The sequence below is a fragment of the Rhinoderma darwinii genome, chromosome 5, assembly GCF_050947455.1.
Source record: "Rhinoderma darwinii isolate aRhiDar2 chromosome 5, aRhiDar2.hap1, whole genome shotgun sequence".
NCBI classification, from domain to species: domain Eukaryota; kingdom Metazoa; phylum Chordata; class Amphibia; order Anura; family Rhinodermatidae; genus Rhinoderma; species Rhinoderma darwinii.
The window spans coordinates 343,838,270-343,856,453 of NC_134691.1; the positions used below are offsets into that span (position 1 = coordinate 343,838,270).

At 47.4% G+C, this 18,184-nt stretch overlaps 1 protein-coding gene across 1 annotated transcript in view; it reads right to left on the bottom strand.

Annotated features, from left to right (window-relative positions):
- Window positions 1-174: 174 nt before the first annotated feature.
- KIF9 (kinesin family member 9) overlaps window positions 175-18,184 on the bottom strand; it is a 39,299-nt gene continuing 21,289 nt past the window's right edge. The window contains exons 8-21 of the mRNA XM_075827912.1: window positions 17,313-17,457; window positions 13,613-13,677; window positions 13,156-13,233; window positions 12,286-12,354; window positions 11,488-11,592; window positions 8,623-8,678; window positions 7,918-8,008; window positions 6,654-6,799; window positions 6,085-6,285; window positions 5,016-5,224; window positions 2,490-2,669; window positions 1,129-1,244; window positions 463-567; window positions 175-385 (exon numbers count right to left, since the gene is read on the bottom strand). Coding sequence (XP_075684027.1) covers window positions 278-385; window positions 463-567; window positions 1,129-1,244; window positions 2,490-2,669; window positions 5,016-5,224; window positions 6,085-6,285; window positions 6,654-6,799; window positions 7,918-8,008; window positions 8,623-8,678; window positions 11,488-11,592; window positions 12,286-12,354; window positions 13,156-13,233; window positions 13,613-13,677; window positions 17,313-17,457 — 1,674 coding nt within the window. The 3' untranslated portion in view covers window positions 175-277. The remainder of the gene's footprint in view (window positions 386-462; window positions 568-1,128; window positions 1,245-2,489; window positions 2,670-5,015; window positions 5,225-6,084; window positions 6,286-6,653; window positions 6,800-7,917; window positions 8,009-8,622; window positions 8,679-11,487; window positions 11,593-12,285; window positions 12,355-13,155; window positions 13,234-13,612; window positions 13,678-17,312; window positions 17,458-18,184) is intronic.

Here is an 18,184-nt window from a genome sequence, read left to right on the forward strand (position 1 = left end):
CGTAGCAGATGGAGGAAGTTCATCCTCCTCTCCTAGTTTTAGCTCTGGAGTCTCATGTATACAGGATTTTGTGGATATTGATTTTTACCAAGATCTGAGATCCCTCCCGACGGCTTCCCGTCATCTGTAATATAGAGAAACCGTGGGAAAAATATAAAATATTCCTGAACGATAAAAACTTTCAACACTTTATTGTAATACTGAGACTGTGGTCAGCGCAGCGCCCTCTGGTGGTAGAGCGGGTGTCGTGGCCCAGTATGGGAGGAGTTTGCCGTTTTTACACAGCCGTCAGCATGGAGGGGGGCTTGTTTTTCACGCTGCTGGTTATTACTCCCGCTTTCTTCTTGGTTGGGGGAAGGTGAGCCAGGCCTCGGGTGTAATTGTGCTGCCGGGGAAAACAATGGTCATGTTATAAGAGTCGCTCCACGTTCCGGGTCGTTATATAATTGTCGCGTCACTGACCTTACGATCGGATTTGATTCTCGCATTGTTGAACGGGAGAGACCCCGGGACCTCCATTAAAAGCTCTTGCTGAAGTTTATCGTATTTCTCCTGGTCGTCTTCACCCTGTAAAATGTGACAAGATGACAAGGATTGAACCCCAGCTCCTCTGCTCAGCTGCTGAAATACTCTGCGCTGCTGGTGGGTTCTCCTAGGTTTGTGTACACAGCCACGAATGCAATGAGGTTAATGCTGTGATAAGAATATTGTCGTCGCCCCCCCCCCAGATTTCTTAATCTTATCATTGTGCTCTTGTTCAGTCACTGGTGCCCCATGATTTTTAGTAATCGCAGATTTAAAGGGGTGCTCCACCTAAACGCAGCTTTACAAAATATGTCTAAATCAAGAGTGGGAGATACAGAAATGCCGGGCTTAAGTTCTGCCACGTCTCGTTTGTCTTTTCTTTCCTCAGTTTATTAAAATTGTCCTTGCTCGGACACAGACTGGTTGCTAAGGAGTCACTGCCTGGCAACCCCACATGAAAGCTAGCGGCCAGGCTGTCAGACAGGACTCCGCTCACAGCTGGACAGGCTTTGTCCTCCCAGCAGAGAAGGCCACACTGTGGGGCTGCCGGGCGTGATTACATCACAGCTCATTAAATGACATCACAGGGTAGAAAGGACTCACCAGTGACAGCAGCTTATTCACAGGGATCATCAAGGGTCTCAGGGGCCCGACAACTTTCACAGCACTCTGCACGTCCTCCGGGATAACAAACGACTCGTTATACCAGACCTCGAACTCTGTGGGAGACATTATAACAGGTTACTAATCACAGGGACATTCAGAGCTCCCAACTACAGCACCGTTACGCTATTACGGTCACCGCCAAGGACGTACGTAATAATAAATCGCCCGCCGCGACGAGAATATAAGGACTGAGCTCTTCAAGTCCAGGATCTCAGGGTCCCAATGATACGAGGTGCGTAATATTCGGGGTGCAGCACTCGTTTGAAGTTGGAGACAGGATAAAAAGTTTTACTTGCTGGTGCTGTGTCTGTGTAGGGGAGGAGGTGGGAGGGGAAGCCGCAAGTGAGAGCAGGAAGAACAATCCTAGCCGGTCACTCATCTCCCCACCCCAGTAAAGCCTCCGGTAACCCCAGAGGGAGGGATACAGCGACTTTTCTTCACGAGGACCGGTCACCTCTCCGGACAGGTTTATTTTAGTAGTTACTTGTATTCCCCATAATATTACAATTCTTCAGCATATTTTCTTAGTATTCTGCGTTGAACCATTCCTCTGTTATTCCTCTTGGAAATTTATGAATAAATTGACAACCGGGTGTTGTTTTCTTGTCAAAGGGGCGTGTCCCTACAATCAGGCTGTGAGCACTGATTGGACAAAGTCCACCTGTGTAGGGACATACCCCTAACACCCAGCTCTCAATTTATTCATAGATTTCTAGGAGGAATAACAGAGGGACGGCACAACATGGATTTCTGAGAAAAGATGCTCCGGAATTGTTGTTTCATGGGGAGTACAAGAATTGACATTTGACGATCCGGTGACTCGGATATTTTCTGGATCTGGAGATTCTCGGTCTCTTCAGTTGCGGTGATTACGTGGATTATCTGAACGTAAGTGACCTGTACGACCTCTACACATCTTCTACTTTTATATTTACCAGGTTTTGTGTGTTTCTGGATATGCTGGGTCAGACTTTTATCACAGGCTCAGACTGCTGTTCTGGCCCTCCCCAATGCTTTACACTGCAGCTCTGCTTGTTAAGCAGTACAAACTCTGCAGGAAGTCAGTACATGGACTACAAGGAACGAGTGAATAACAAGAATTTCAGGAAACTGCTAGCTTCCCTTTTAAGGTGTCCTACACTATATGGAAATAGCGCCCCCGTTCTTTATAGGCAGCAGATGTTACTGCAATCATTGGTGGGAGGCAGCCGTGTGATGGAGCTTCTACGCACCACTCCTTCTTTCAGGAGTCACTTCTCTCTACATTAAGGACCCCTGGCTATATGTAAGCAGCCCACCTGTAAGCAGCCGCTGCCGGCACTGATCCACCAGTTTCTGGCAGTACTGCACTTCAGCCTTCAGGTTTTGCAGCGTGTCGTAATCCGCACGGTACTGCTTCTTCAAGTCCTTGAGTCTGCAGATGAAGGTGAACTCCTGCTCGTCGATGATGACCTGTCCCTCATCACTGACGTATTCACCTGAGAGGGAGACAGAAGTTATAACTGATCAACCTTCATCACAGTGACCACACGGGGGCGCTACAGTCATACAGGACAAGGGACCTCGATGCAATCTGTGGGGCTCCGCGTATAATTGATAGGATCAGGACACTCACTGAAGCCCTTCTGCCATTGGTGGGTGGTCTCTGGACCCCACTAATCACAACGTCTGATGGATCTGTGTCTGTCACATGTCAGAAGTTTCTTGAAATGTTTAAATTCTGTCCCTGCTCATTGCGGAGTACAGACCGCCCAATGTCAGGACCACGTGACATCACTAGGACAATGTGTCAGGATACCGTACAGCGGGGGCAGAAACACGGTGCATATATGGGGGAGCAACTTTCTGTCAACGAGAAAAGATCACCGGTAAATCCCAGGGTCACGTTAAAAATATAGTACAGGTCTTATCTTGAGTTACAGCCTGTATTATACTCCAGAGCTGAAGTCACAATTCTGCTGGTTGTTATTGGAAACAGTCAGCAAGATTGTGGATAGACAGCTTAGCTGAGCTCCTACATTGCAGGAAGCATCTAGTTTATCTTACACCACATGATTGTACAGTGGCTGAAGTAAAAAGTACACTTCCCACAATGCAAATCAACAGAGCAAACTGTACGGACACGAAACAAGCAAAACAGGACGTTAGATTTCAGCTCTGAACCAGCACAATAGTAAGTGAGTATAACACAGGATGTCACTCAGGCTCAGTAATGTATGTACACAGTGACTCCACCAGCAGAATAGTGAGTGCAGCTCTGCAGTATAATACAGGATGTAACTCAGGATCAGTACAGGATAAGTAATGTAATGTATGTACACAGTGACTCCACCAGCAGAATAGTGAGTGCAGCTCTGGAGTATAATAGAGGATATAACTCAGGATCAGTACAGGATAAGTAATGTAATGTATATACACAGTGACTCCACCAGCAGAATAGTGAGTGCAGCTCTGGAGTATAATACAGGATGTAACTCAGGATCAGTACAGGATAAGTAATGTAATGTATGTACACAGTGACTCCACCAGCAGAATAGTGAGTGCAGCTCTGGAGTATAATACAGGATGTAACTCAGGATCAGTAATGTAATGTATGTACACAGTGACTCCACCAGCAGAATAGTGAGTGCAGCTCTGGAGTATAATACAGGATGTAACTCAGGATCAGTACAGGATAAGTAATGTATGTACACAGTGACTCCACCAGCAGAATAGTGAGTGCAGCTCTGGAGTATAATACAGGATGTAACTCAGGATCAGTACAGGATAAGTAATGTATGTACACAGTGACTCCACCAGCAGAATAGTGAGTGCAGCTCTGGAGTATAATACAGGATATAACTCAGGATCAGTAATGTAATGTATGTACACAGTGACTCCACCAGCAGAATAGTGAGTGCAGCTCTGGAGTATAATACAGGATGTAACTCAGGATCAGTACAGGATAAGTAATGTAATGTATGTACACAGTGACTCCACCAGCAGAATAGTGAGTGCAGCTCTGGAGTATAATACAGGATGTAACTCAGGATCAGTACAGGATAAGTAATGTAATGTATGTACACAGTGACTCCACCAGCAGAATAGTGAGTGCAGCTCTGGAGTATAATACAGGATGTAACTCAGGATCAGTACAGGATAAGTAATGTAATGTATGTACACAGTGACTCCACCAGCAGAATAGTGAGTGCAGCTCTGGAGTATAATACAGGATGTAACTCAGGATCAGTACAGGATAAGTAATGTAATGTATGTACACAGTGACTCCACCAGCAGAATAGTGAGTGCAGCTCTGGAGTATAATACAGGATGTAACTCAGGATCAGTACAGGATAAGTAATGTAATGTATGTACACAGTGACTCCACCAGCAGAATAGTGAGTGCAGCTCTGGAGTATAATACAGGATATAACTCAGGATCAGTACAGGATAAGTAATGTAATGTATGTACACAGTGACTCCACCAGCAGAATAGTGAGTGCAGCTCTGGAGTATAATACAGGATATAACACAGGATCAGTACAGGATAAGTAATGTAATGTATGTACACAGTGACTCCACCAGCAGAATAGTGAGTGCAGCTCTGGAGTATAATACAAGATGTAACTGAGGATCAGTACAGGATAAGTAATGTAATGTATGTACACAGTGACTCCACCAGCAGAATAGTGAGTGCAGCCCCGGAGTATAATACAGGATGTAACAACTTATTGTATGGGCTTTAACATTTTTCTTGGACATGTGTCACCTGTGACCCTCGAGTGGTAATAGGACCATAAGAGCGGCCATGCTGGAACCTGTAGTCCCACACGGGATGTGATTACCTTGCTTCTCCCGCTCCAGCTTGGCCACGTTGAGGTTCTGGGAGGTTGTGTCCATCTCCTTTTTGATGAGGTTTATCCGCTGAGTGACCTCCTTCAGCTGCCTCCTCTGCTGGGCCAGGGTGGATTTATTCTCCTTAAATATTCGGTTCAGTTCGCTGCCTCTTTCTGCTTTAAAATCTTCAAACGCTGAAGCTTTGGGGGGAGGGGTCCTGAGTGGGGAACAGCAGAGACGGGTTATGATGTGTTCAATAATCGCATCTGTAAAGTGCCCTAAAAGGGTTAACGGGTACAATTGGAACTTTCCACTTCTAACCCTAAAAAAGGGGCATCAGGGGGCAAATCCAGCAGGAGCCATGGACATTTCTGTGTCCATAAGAAGTGCCGGCAGGAAGTTCATCAGCCATTCACGCCACGTTCGGCTACCTGACCAGGCAGAGGGGCAATGAGATAAATGTACCGAGCGCTGTCAGTGCCCCACAGGCTAGAACTGGAGCGGGTGCACGGAGCGGAGTAATCATAGCAATTATACGTTCCCCCATGTTACTTCCACAACAGCGTCTGCTCTAGTACATAGAAAGTTTCACCCGATCTCTATTCTAGCCTACAGGGGGCACCATTTCCATATAGAATGTAACTCCAAGCCCCTCCCCTTATTGAGGCTCCTCCCCAAGTCTATGTGCAGCAGTTACTTGATAGTCTTCTGTCTATTACTGGTGGGTTTAGTTACTTGTCCCTCCCTGCACTGAGCTTGTATTTATACACAGCAGATAATATGAACAAGCAGAGCTGTAGTGTAAAGCATGGGGGGGCAGAAAGAAAAAAGCAGCCTTAACCCCTGATAAGACATAACATGTATTTCAGACTACCTCAGACTCTAGTACACAATACAACGAAGCTGGAATCACTGATTATGGCTGAGCCTAATAGAGCAGAGCTGCAGTGTAAAGTATGGCAAGGACAGAGCAGCAGCCTATGATGAGACAGGAGGTGGATTTTAGACTACCTCAGACTCCACACCCGCTTTAAGCATGGCACCGGATTTGTACAGCTATTGCAGACCATGACTCACCCCGGGCGGCTCGTCTCCTCTTTTTCCGCCGTCTCGGACCGTTGGGTATCCGTAGCCACGTTTTCCTGCTGCTCTTTGATGGCCGGCTCCTTCACGTCAAGCTCCCGGAAGGACATGGACATCACGGTTTTTGTCGGTGAAACGGCTTCTATATCCTTCCCGAGGGTGGGGGTCGCCGCACCTTCTCTGCGACTAGTGGGGCTTAAAGTATCAGAGCGCCTCAGTATAAAGTGCAGCATTCTTCTATATTCTATGTAATGTCAGGGGGGGCAATATCCACATCAAAAATGATCCTGACCGTTTTAGATTTATTGTAGTGTATGCCCCTTTAAGACCAGCACCCCACTATATAACCGGGAGATAGGGGGGTATGTCACTACCCGACTAGGAAGAGTTGGGCAGCCGGGTGACAGCCGCTGCGGCAGCTCTCGTGGCGGTGATATTACTGGTCACCAGGCCTTTCTCAATATCCCGTTCTGTGTTTGCAGCTACTGATGCTGAGTGAACCCCCCATGTGTATCTACGGGGGGGGAGGGGGGGGGTCTTCTTCCCGTGTTACTTCCTCTCACCTGGACGGGTCCTTTGATTTCCGGCCTTTGGATTTTTTCGCGGACAGTGAACGGTTTGACTTGGAAGAAAATGCAGCCACTCCGATGCCGAAACTGCTCCCGTCCACCTCCCCGACCTGCTGCCCATCCGCGTCCAGCACACCAGCCTGGAAAAGACACCGGGTTATGTGGTTACAGAGATCCCCTCAGGACCCCCATAGATCGTGTCCCGTGCTCTGCCGCCGCCTCTATCCGGGTGGGATCTATCATCATGTTCATCCTGAGCTTTCTGATTCAAGAATGGAATGCAAGAACTGCAGTAAAGACTGACACCTAGACTGGTAGAGCAGTAAAATAGAGGCAGTTTAGTGGGAATGTAACGCTACATAAGAATGTAGATTTATTTGCTATTCTGGGTCTGTGGAAAGCTGGGTGACCACCTCTATGAGCTCTGTAATGGGAGCCGTTACTGGTCACCGCAAGATAACAACTCAGGGACGGATATCTCTGCGTACGTCCAATAATCCACCATTTCCAGTAATCCACTACCTGAGTCCGGGGTATATCAGTTTAGGGTATTTCTGCTGTTTGGGGGGGGGGGGGGGGTACAGTAGGCTCTATTATACTCCACTAGGGGGCATCATGCTGATCAGGTGCACTTAAAATGAATTGACAATATACGGCAACATCACTGCATTCTGTCAGGGATCGGAGATTTACGGGAAATATCCAAATCTCAGAGAAAACCTTTAAAAGTTGATCTCCGCTTTGCACAATCCCTACTTGTTATCGGGGTCCCCTGACAATAATCTGATCACAAAGTCTCCCCCGGCCGGGACCCCCAGGGATCATCTGTGATCTATGGGAAAACCTGGCAGTAAGTGTTCAGTTTCCCTGCAGCGCCACCACAGGGGAAATGAAGTATTACACAGTGTCCATATCAACGTGTTGTCTGTGTAATAGAGGAACCGCTCTCCACTCTGACGGAGAGATGAGGATCTTCAACAAAGGACCCCCCCACTATTACCCCAGAATCCCCTTATTGGGTTTCTAACATAATCCTTCCCTTTTAGTTTTGCATTTGCTTTACACTGCAGCTCTTCTTTCCTAGAACAGTCTAGCTTCTAGGGATACATTGAGACAGTGATGTTGTCAGGCGGCGTGTCTCAGATTACTCGGGTCTACAGCCGGCACAGGGCAGGACCCCTCTGTAACGATAACATCTATATATCCGTGTGGTCGGACAGTTGTCAGGCCCGGTTGCCGTTGTCAGATCGGCTCTTACCTTCTGCACCGCGGTGACGGCTGCGTAATCCTTCTTATCGATTAGTGTGTATTTGTCCCTCAGCCGAGCCTCCACTTCCTGCTCCTGTCGACTACAATAAAGTGACCCCATCACATCCAATACGCTTCATTTTTCAACAGCATTTTCAAGATTTCTGCTTACTGTCATTGAATGGAAACATACATCCTAAAACCCCCTGACCGAATACTTCTCACCAAGCAGAATGCTTTTACAATGTGTTAGTATAGACAGTGTTCTGTGTCTATGGCAGCTGAGCCTGCTGCTCTCTACATTCCGATGCTTTACACTGCAGCTATGCTCCGTAAGGGAACAGCTGTAATCCCAGCAAAGCTGATCTATCTATTGGAGGTCATCTGAAATCCCCCTCCTATCACATAAGAGGCTTAGGCTGCTGCTCAGTTCTTCCCTCATGCTTTACACTGCAGCTCTGCTTGTTCAGATTGGCTCCTGTGTATAAGCACAGGCTCAGCGGGAAGTCAGTACATGGAGATTTATATTACAATAAGGACAGTAGATTATAAATTACAAGGTACCAAACCTCTAGTGAGTAAGAGAAGATGATTAGAAACCCGCACCACATGGAGGGGAGGAGCCTCGATAAGGAGGAGGGGCCTCCATATGGAGGAGGAGCCTCCATATGGAGGAGGAGCCTGGAGAGCTGCTGAAACGGCTACAGACACTTACCTCAAAATCATTCTGAACTGGGAGAAGACTTCTTGGATTTGTCGGAGGTTTATAATCTGCAGAAGAGGAATGGGATGACGAGTGAATAATAGACAAGAAGACGAGAGCGGCTCAGGATTGCGGGCCCGGAGGAGTCACCGCAGCGGCGTACAGCTGCACCGGGGCCATAAAGTGGGAGGAGCCCCGGAGAAGGCGGCTATACCCCCCCCCCCCCCCCAACACTGCAATATGGAAACGGTCAAAACCCTACAATGGAAATGATTACAGGGGAATGATATTGTAGGGGCAGCTCCAGGGCCGAGAAGGGAAGTCACAGCCAGAGCTGCATTTACAATTCTGCTGGTTTCCGGTTAGATCCTCAGCAGAAAGTACTGTGTTGCATTGTGGGAAATAAAGGATTTCCACCATTATAGATCCCGCCGGGCAGTCGGGTTGTTTCTTTTTATCGCGTGCACGTATCTGCGGTGTCTCGCCTGTTATATTTTGCTGCGGCTCCGAGTCCCAGACTATTATTCAGGATTCCCCTATTTTCTGACTAGCTCGGTCCTCGTCCATTGTCCCGGAGTTTAGTCCGTTCTGTTATTACCGGATATTGAAGTGCGGCGTTTACTTTCCTCGCCCCCGGGTACATGACCCACCTCTATGGTGTCTACCGGCAGCTTCATCCTTCCAGATCATCACGTTTCCAGAGCCGCTGTTCTTGTTTGAAGGCAGAAAAATCGGCCTCAACATTTTGCCCTGCCTGCACTCGCTCAGCCGCGGCTATTGAGCGCCGCGGGGAAAAACGATGCGAAAACCGCTTTCTCTGCCTCCTATTGATGTCAATGGGAGGTCAGTGACGGAAACGCCAAAAGAGCGAGCAGGTCGGGTTTTTTTCCCCAGTGAGCGGTTTTTTTCCGCTCGCAGGAAATCAATGGGAGGCGATTTTGCCCATTTTTTGGCGCAGTTTTCCACGTGTTTTCTCAGTGTGACCCAGGCCTTACTGAACGTATTACGACAGTCACATGACTGAAGGTGCGGCTACTTTTTGTTTTTTTCTTATTACTTTATTTGAAATATTTCCTTTATTATTACCGGTAAATAGACGGCAAATGAAAAACTCGTTTGGCTGAAACCGTTTTCATATTTGGCCTCGTTCACACAGAGTTTTTTGGTGCTGTTTTTGATGCGGAAACCGCGCCAAAAAACGTCCAAAAATGCCTCTCATTGATTTCAATGGGAGGCGGAGAGAAGAAAAGCGACATGCGCTCTTTCTTCCCGCGGTTCCGTCTCTGACCTCCCATTGAAGTCTATGGGAGACGGAGAAAGCGTTTTTTGCCTGCGGCGCTCAATGGCCGTGGCCAAAAAACGCCGCAAAAACCCCGGAAAAAAAAAGCGCAGAGGGGTCAAAATCTGCCTCAAAATTCCAGGATAAATTTTGAGGCAGATTTTTCTGCCGGCAAAAAACTCTGTGTGAATGAGGCCTCACTCCTCTGACCGGCCGGCAGAGACGCGGTGTGAATGAGGCCTCACTCCTCTGACCGGCCCGGCAGAGACGCCGTGTGAACGAGGCCTCACTCCTCTGACCGGCCCGGCAGAGACGCCGTGTGAACGAGGCCTCACTCCTCTGACCGGCCCGGCAGAGACGCCGTGTGAACGAGGCCTCACTCCTCTGACCGGCCCGGCAGAGACGCCGTGTGAACGAGGCCTCACTCCTCTGACCGGCCGGCAGAGACGCCGTGTGAACGAGGCCTCACTCCTCTGACCGGCCCGGCAGAGACGCCGTGTGAACGAGGCCTCACTCCTCTGACCGGCCCGGCAGAGACGCCGTGTGAACGAGGCCTCACTCCTCTGACCGGCCCGGCAGAGACGCCGTGTGAACGAGGCCTCACTCCTCTGACCGGCCCGGCAGAGACGCCGTGTGAACGAGGCCTCACTCCTCTGACCGGCCCGGCAGAGACGCCGTGTGAACGAGGCCTCACTCCTCTGACCGGCCGGCAGAGACGCCGTGTGAACGAGGCCTCACTCCTCTGACCGGCCGGCAGAGACGCCGTGTGAACGAGGCCTCACTCCTCTGACCGGCCGGCAGAGACGCCGTGTGAACGAGGCCTCACTCCTCTGACCGGCCGGCAGAGACGCCGTGTGAACGAGGCCTCACTCCTCTGACCGGCCGGCAGAGACGCCGTGTGAACGAGGCCTCACTCCTCTGACCGGCCGGCAGAGACGCCGTGTGAACGAGGCCTCACTCCTCTGACCGGCCGGCAGAGACGCCGTGTGAACGAGGCCTCACTCCTCTGACCGGCCGGCAGAGACGCCGTGTGAACGAGGCCTCACTCCTCTGACCGGCCGGCAGAGACGCCGTGTGAACGAGGCCTCACTCCTCTGACCGGCCGGCAGAGACTCCGTGTGAACGAGGCCTCACTCCTCTGACCGGCCGGCAGAGACGCCGTGTGAACGAGGCTTATACTACTCTGACCGGCCGGCAGAGACGCCGTGTGAACGAGGCCTCACTCCTCTGACCGGCCGGCAGAGACTCCGTGTGAACGAGGCCTCACTCCTCTGACCGGCCGGCAGAGACGCCGTGTGAACGAGGCTTATACTACTCTGACCGGCCGAGACGCGGTGTGTTCAATTTATAAATCAAGAATTATGCATCAAAAGAGTGCGGAGTATTTCTATACATTGTATTTGGGGTGGGGACCCCACTGCCTCCACCTGAGAAGAAGCCGAGTGCCGCGTTTTATTCTACATTCCAGCTGCAATACCAGACATGACCATGGAGGAGTGTGGCGCTGTTTCTGTAAAGGTAAAAGACTTTTTCCTAGCCCTGAACTAGCGGCTTCCCCGTAGGTTCGGCTCTTTCACGTGTCAGCGTTAGATACTCACATCAATCTCATCCAGCGCGCCTTCCAGATATCTGCGGACTTGCGAGGAGATTTCTGCGGTCTGGCCGTCATTAAAAGGCTCGTAGCTGGAGAGAGGACGCTTGGTCTGAAAATATATAAAGAGAATGGTTTTCCCCTGCACGGCGGCCGTGTGAACCAGTAATCCGGGCGTAGCGCGGCGCAGGGCGGGGACGGAAATAGAAGAATTACAGTAGAACATTTATTTGCATCTAGGAAGATTGGGGACAGGAATATGCCCGTGCCTCTCTATGAACAGCACTTCACAGGTTAAATCTACAGATTAGGTCAAGTAGCTCTGCATTTTTTTATTTCAAGTTTTTCACCCCATTTACTCCAGTCACATCCAGAGCAGTATCGACAATACTCCAATCACATTCAGAGCTGCATCCACAATTGTTCTGGCAGCTTTCGAACATTTGGGCCACACACCTCGCTGCTGGATCGGTGTATGAACAGAGAGGTGGTGCATTGCAAGAGACGCGCTGCTTACGCCAAATAACGTGCTGCAGCTTGATCTAAAAAATATCTTACATTGCAGCGTGCCAGAAAGCATTGCACTATATATTATATAGCATTACGGCAGCTGAGCGGTTAGGGCTGTGTGTTTTAGCGCACTCATTTCTGGCTGACAGGAGGATTCTAAATGCAGCTCTGGATGTGAATAGAGACAAAGTGAAAATATTACTAGCCAGTCTATGTAGATTTAACCCGTGATCTGCTGTCAACAGGAGCCAAGCACGTTATTGTTCTACGACTGTTCCGCAGCTGGCGTCCTTACCAGGGCATCGTGGATGGCGAGCTCCCGTCTTAGGTGATCGATCTCCTTCTGCAGGTTCTTACACACTCGCTGAGCAGGGGAGAGATGTGACATCATCAGAAATGATAAGGACTTCAGGAGAACTCTTAGATCGAGCGACAGCCCACTGACTCCCTCGTGTCGCCAACCCATGACCCACTAGGAAGACCCCATTACACCCTAATGCTCGTTATTACTATGCACCCCCCACATGAACATTATAAAAGGGGCTCTACACCTTTAAATCCGATCAGTCATAAAAAAAAGTCCTCACCTTGTCGTATAAATCTTATTTCTATCTTCTTCTGTTTTCCAGTTCTCTGGATACAACCTGCAGTGTAAAGAATGGAGGTATACATTGCGGTTGACAAGGCTACGTTCCATGTCATCTAGTGTATATTAGTCTATCCAGAATAGGCTAGAGGAGACAGTATATTTATACATATAGACAGGACTCCGGACATTGCCATGACAACCAGAATGAAAACCTCTATTCTTTACACTGCAGGCAGCATCTAGAGAGCTGGAAAACGAAGAAAAACACAAAAGAGGAAGCAAAAAGTTTTATTGATCAACCGGTTTGGAGCCCTTTGATGGACGGCTGCGCTGTATATATGGACACGAGGAAACGGGACCACAATGCACCTGCAGCATCTCAGATTACCGCCAACGCTGAAGTGATGACGTCACGAGTCGCCGTATCAACCACTACAATATTTAAAGCAGCTGCAAATAAACACTCAGGGCTGAATTTAACCATTCACATCCCAACCTTAAATCCACGCACCCCCCGTCCCCCCCCACCACCAGCCTGGAGATCCGTGTAATGGGCGGTCTGCAGTAGCGGCTTACCACGGGGTCATAGCGCTCAATGACGACCGACTTGGCCGGGACGCATTTCATCCTGCTGGCGAACCGGAGCGTGGACAGCTGAGAAGAAAGGAGAGTTTGTGGTGATAAGTATTAGTAACGACTCTTCTGCAGCAGCGGGGGGCGCTGTCTAGTTTGGGCAGGAGGGGTACACCGCTCTCTGTATACAGATCACACCCAAACCGCAGCTTATATAGGAATATATAGAAACACTGCCCCCTGCTGTCACCCCGGCGCTAGGGGACCAAACGTCAATACAATGAATGTCAGGAATCGAAAGGTTCAGACAAACACTTGTAAAATGTCCCAATAGAACCGGAACCGCAGCGTTTCATTGGATTTATTTATTTGCCGCCGTCTGAAGACGTCGTGACGCCCCCCCCCCCGCCCAAAACTTCTTCTAAAATCAGAATAACTAGAAGTTCCCCAATATACTCACCGTCTCATCAATCTGAACCGCCTCACCGTAGATGTTAGCCACAAGAACAGTGTTGCAGTTCCCTCCTTAAAAATCAAGAAAAATAACTGTGAGTGCAGCTCTGGAGTATAATACAGGATGTAACTCCGCATCAGTGCAGGATAAGTAATGTAATGTATGTACACAGTGACTCCACCAGCAGAATAGTGAGTGCAGCTCTGGAGTATAATACAGGATATAACTCAGGATCAGTACAGGATAAGTAATGTAATATATGTACACAGTGACTCCACCAGCAGAATAGTGAGTGCAGCTCTGGAGTATAATACAGGATATAACTCAGGATCAGTACAGGATAAGTAATGTAATGTATGTACACAGTGACTCCACCAGCAGAACAGTGAGTGCAGCTCTGGAGTATAATACAGGATATAACTCAGGATCAGTACAGGATAAGTAATGTAATGTATGTACACAGTGACTCCACCAGCAGAATAGTGAGTGCAGCTCTGGAGTATAATACAGGATATAACTCAGGATCAGTACAGGATAAGTAATGTAATGTATGTACACGATGACTCCACCAGCAGAATAGTGAGTGCAGCTCTGGAGTATAATACAGGATATAACTCAGGATCAGTACAGGATAAGTAATGTATGTACACAGTGACTCCACCAGCAGAATAGTGAGTGCAGCTCTGGGGTATAATACAGGATGTAACTCAGGATCAGTACAGGATAAGTAATGTAATGTATGTACACAGTGACTCCACCAGCAGAATAGTGAGTGCAGCTCTGGAGTATAATACAGGATGTAACTCAGGATCAGTACAGGATAAGTAATGTATGTACACTGACTCCACCAGCAGAATAGTGAGTGCAGCTCTGGAGTATAATACAGGATATAACTCAGGATCAGTACAGGATAAGTAATGTATGTACACAGTGACTCCACCAGCAGAATAGCGAGTACAGCTCTGCAGTATAATACAGGATATAACTCAGGATCAGTACAGGATAAGTAATGTAATGTATGTACACCGTGACTCCACCAGCAGAATAGTGAGTGCAGCTCTGGAGTATAATACAGGATGTAACTCAGGATCAGTACAGGATAGGTAATGTAATGTATGTACACAGTGACTCCACCAGCAGAATAGTGAGTGCAGCTCTGGGGTATAATACAGGATGTAACTCAGGATCAGTACAGGATAAGTAATGTAATGTATGTACACAGTGACTCCACCAGCAGAATAGTGAGTGCAGCTCTGGAGTATAATACAGGATGTAACTCAGGAGCTGTACAGGATAAGTAATGTAATGTATATACACAGTGACACCACCAGCAGAATAGTGAGTGCAGCTCTGGAGTATAATATAGGATGTAACTCAGGATCAGTACAGGATAAGTAATGTAATGTATGTACACAGTGACTCCACCAGCAGAATAGTGAGTGCAGCTCTGGAGTATAATACAGGATGTAACTCAGGATCAGTACAGGATAAGTAATGTAATGTATATACACAGTGACACCACCAGCAGAATAGTGAGTGCAGCTCTGGAGTATAATATAGGATGTAACTCAGGATCAGTACAGGATAAGTAATGTAATGTATGTACACAGTGACTCCACCAGCAGAATAGTGAGCGCAGCTCTGGAGTATAATACAGGATGTAACTCAGGATCAGTACAGGATATGTAATGTATGTACACAGTGACTCCACCAGCAGAATAGTGAGTGCAGCTCTGGAGTATAATACAGGATGTAACTCAGGATCAGTACAGGATAAGTAATGTAATGTATGTACACAGTGACTCCACCAGCAGAATAGTGAGTGCAGCTCTGGAGTATAATGCAGGATATAACTCAGGATCAGTACAGGATAAGTAATGTAATGTATGTACAGTGACTCCCCCAGCAGAATAGTGAGAGCAGCTCTTGAGTATAATACAGGATCAGTGCAGGATAAGTAATGTAATGTATGTACACAGTGACTCCACCAGCAGAATAGTGAGTGCAGCTCTGGAGTATAATGCAGGATCAGTGCAGGATAAGTAATGTAATGTATGTACACAGTGACACCACCAGCAGAATAGTGAGTGCAGCTCTGGAGTATAATACAGGATGTAACTCAGTATCAGTACAGGATAAGTAATGTAATGTATGTACACAGTGACACCACCAGCAGAATAGTGAGTGCAGCTCTGGAGTATAATGCAGGATATAACTCAGGATCAATACAGGATAAGTAATGTAATGTATGTACAGTGACTCCCCCAGCAGAATAGTGAGAGCAGCTCTGGAGTATAATACAGGATCAGTGCAGGATAAGTAATGTAATGTATGTACACAGTGACTCCACCAGCAGAATAGTGAGTGCAGCTCTGGAGTATAATGCAGGATCAGTGCAGGATAAGTAATGTAATGTATGTACACAGTGACACCACCAGCAGAATAGTGAGTGCAGCTCTGGAGTATAATACAGGATGTAACTCAGTATCAGTACAGGATAAGTAATGTAATGTATGTACACAGTGACTCCACCAGCAGAATAGTGAGCGCAGCTCTGGAGTATAATACAGGATGTAACTCAGGATCAGTACAGGATAAGTAATGTATGTACACAGTGACTCCACCAGCAGAATAGTGAGTTCAGCTCTGGAGTATAATACAGGATGTAACTCAGGATCAGTACAGGATAAGTAATGTATGTACACAGTGACTCCACCAGCAGAATAGTGAGTGCAGCTCTGGGATATAATACAGGATCAGTACAGGATCAGTAATGTAATGTATGTACACAGTGACTCCACCAGCAGTATAGTGAGTGCAGCTCTGGAGTATAATACAGGATGTAACTCAGGATCAGTACAGGATAAGTAATGTATGTACACAGTGACTCCACCAGCAGAATAGTGAGTTCAGCTCTGGAGTATAATACAGGATGTAACTCAGGATCAGTACAGGATAAGTAATGTAATGTATGTACACAGTGACTCCACCAGCAGAATAGTGAGTGCAGCTCTGGAGTATAATACAGGATGTAACTCAGGATCAGTACAGGATAAGTAATGTAATGTCTGTACACAGTGACTCCACCAGCAGAATAGTGAGTGCAGCTCTGGAGTATAATACAGGATATAACTCAGGATCAGTACAGGATAAGTAATGTAATGTATGTACACAGTGACTCCACCAGCAGAATAGTGATCACAGCTCTGGAGTATAATACAGGATGTAACTCAGGATCAGTACAGGATAAGTAATGTAATGTATGTACACAGTGAATCCACCAGCAGAATAGTGAGCTGCAAGTTTCTTCCCATGTTAATTGCTCACCATTTTCAAGATCTCTGCTTGCTGTCAGCAAAGCAGCCCATTTTTGTTTACATCTGGAGGATAAAAATCTGTCCAACCAATACTTGACAGCTGAGGGTTTGTTACAATTGTATCCAGTCTGTAGAATCCTCTGTGAGATAAACACATCAGCAGTACAAATCTCTCTCCTATCCTGATAGTTTGTTACAATGTATCAGTGCAGGTAAAATATATCAATGGAGTCTAGGCTGTTTAGCTCACATAGTATTATACAGACTGGATACATTGGTACAAAAATTCTGCTGTGCGACGTCCCATCCTTACAGTCGGGATTCATTTTCTAGGTCTGTCTGGTTCTACTCTGTGCATTCCTGCTGACTGTTTCCTCGCTGCTTCTTACCTATTGAGTCCTTGAGGGCGTGCGTGAGTTTACTCTGCCGGAATGGAACGTGGTCGCGGCGGTCGGCCAGGGCAATGATCGTCTGCTCCAGGAACGACAGCGACTTGTTGATGTAAGTGGCTTCTTTCAGGACTTGTCCTTCAGACTGAGGAATGGAGCAAAGAGTCACAGCTATTAACAGAGGCATCAAAGGGGGCGCTACCGAGCCGATCGGGGAGTAGTCGTTCCTACAGAGCATGACCGCAGAATAATTCACTGACTATTCTCAGTATTCTGTATAACCCTCCACCAAAATATTATATGTATCTTAAGGTAAGGGAGTCTTGAAAAGCTTTGCAACTTTATATTAGACTCTGCTTGCTGTCAGTGAACGTGACAGGTTTATATCCAGGCTGAAAACTCGTTATATTTCTCTCAGCTGAGGGTTTGTTACAATTGTATCCAGTTTAGACAATCCTTGAAAGGTAAATAGCCTGGACTCCAGACTGATACATTTTTCCTGCACAGATACATTGTAACAAACTATCAGGAAATAAGAGAGATTTGTGCTGCGGTTGTATTTAGCTCACAGAGGATTGTCTAGACTGGATACAATTGTAACAAACCTTCAGCTGTGAGAAAAATTAGGCATGTGCCACCTTTCATTTTCTGAGTGTAACCAAGAATGTTTATATGCACTGACAGCAAGCAGAGAACTTGAAAATGGTGAAAAATTCTAACACATTAACAGGCTGAAAACCTTTCCTGATCATGTCCTGCTCACACAGCTGAACGGGTCTGATGTCTGAGGCCGGGTTCTCACATTTCAGGGTTATCAGCCGAGACGCGCCTGCGATGTGGCCGCGCTGACGGGTAGATCGACGTTGTTTTCA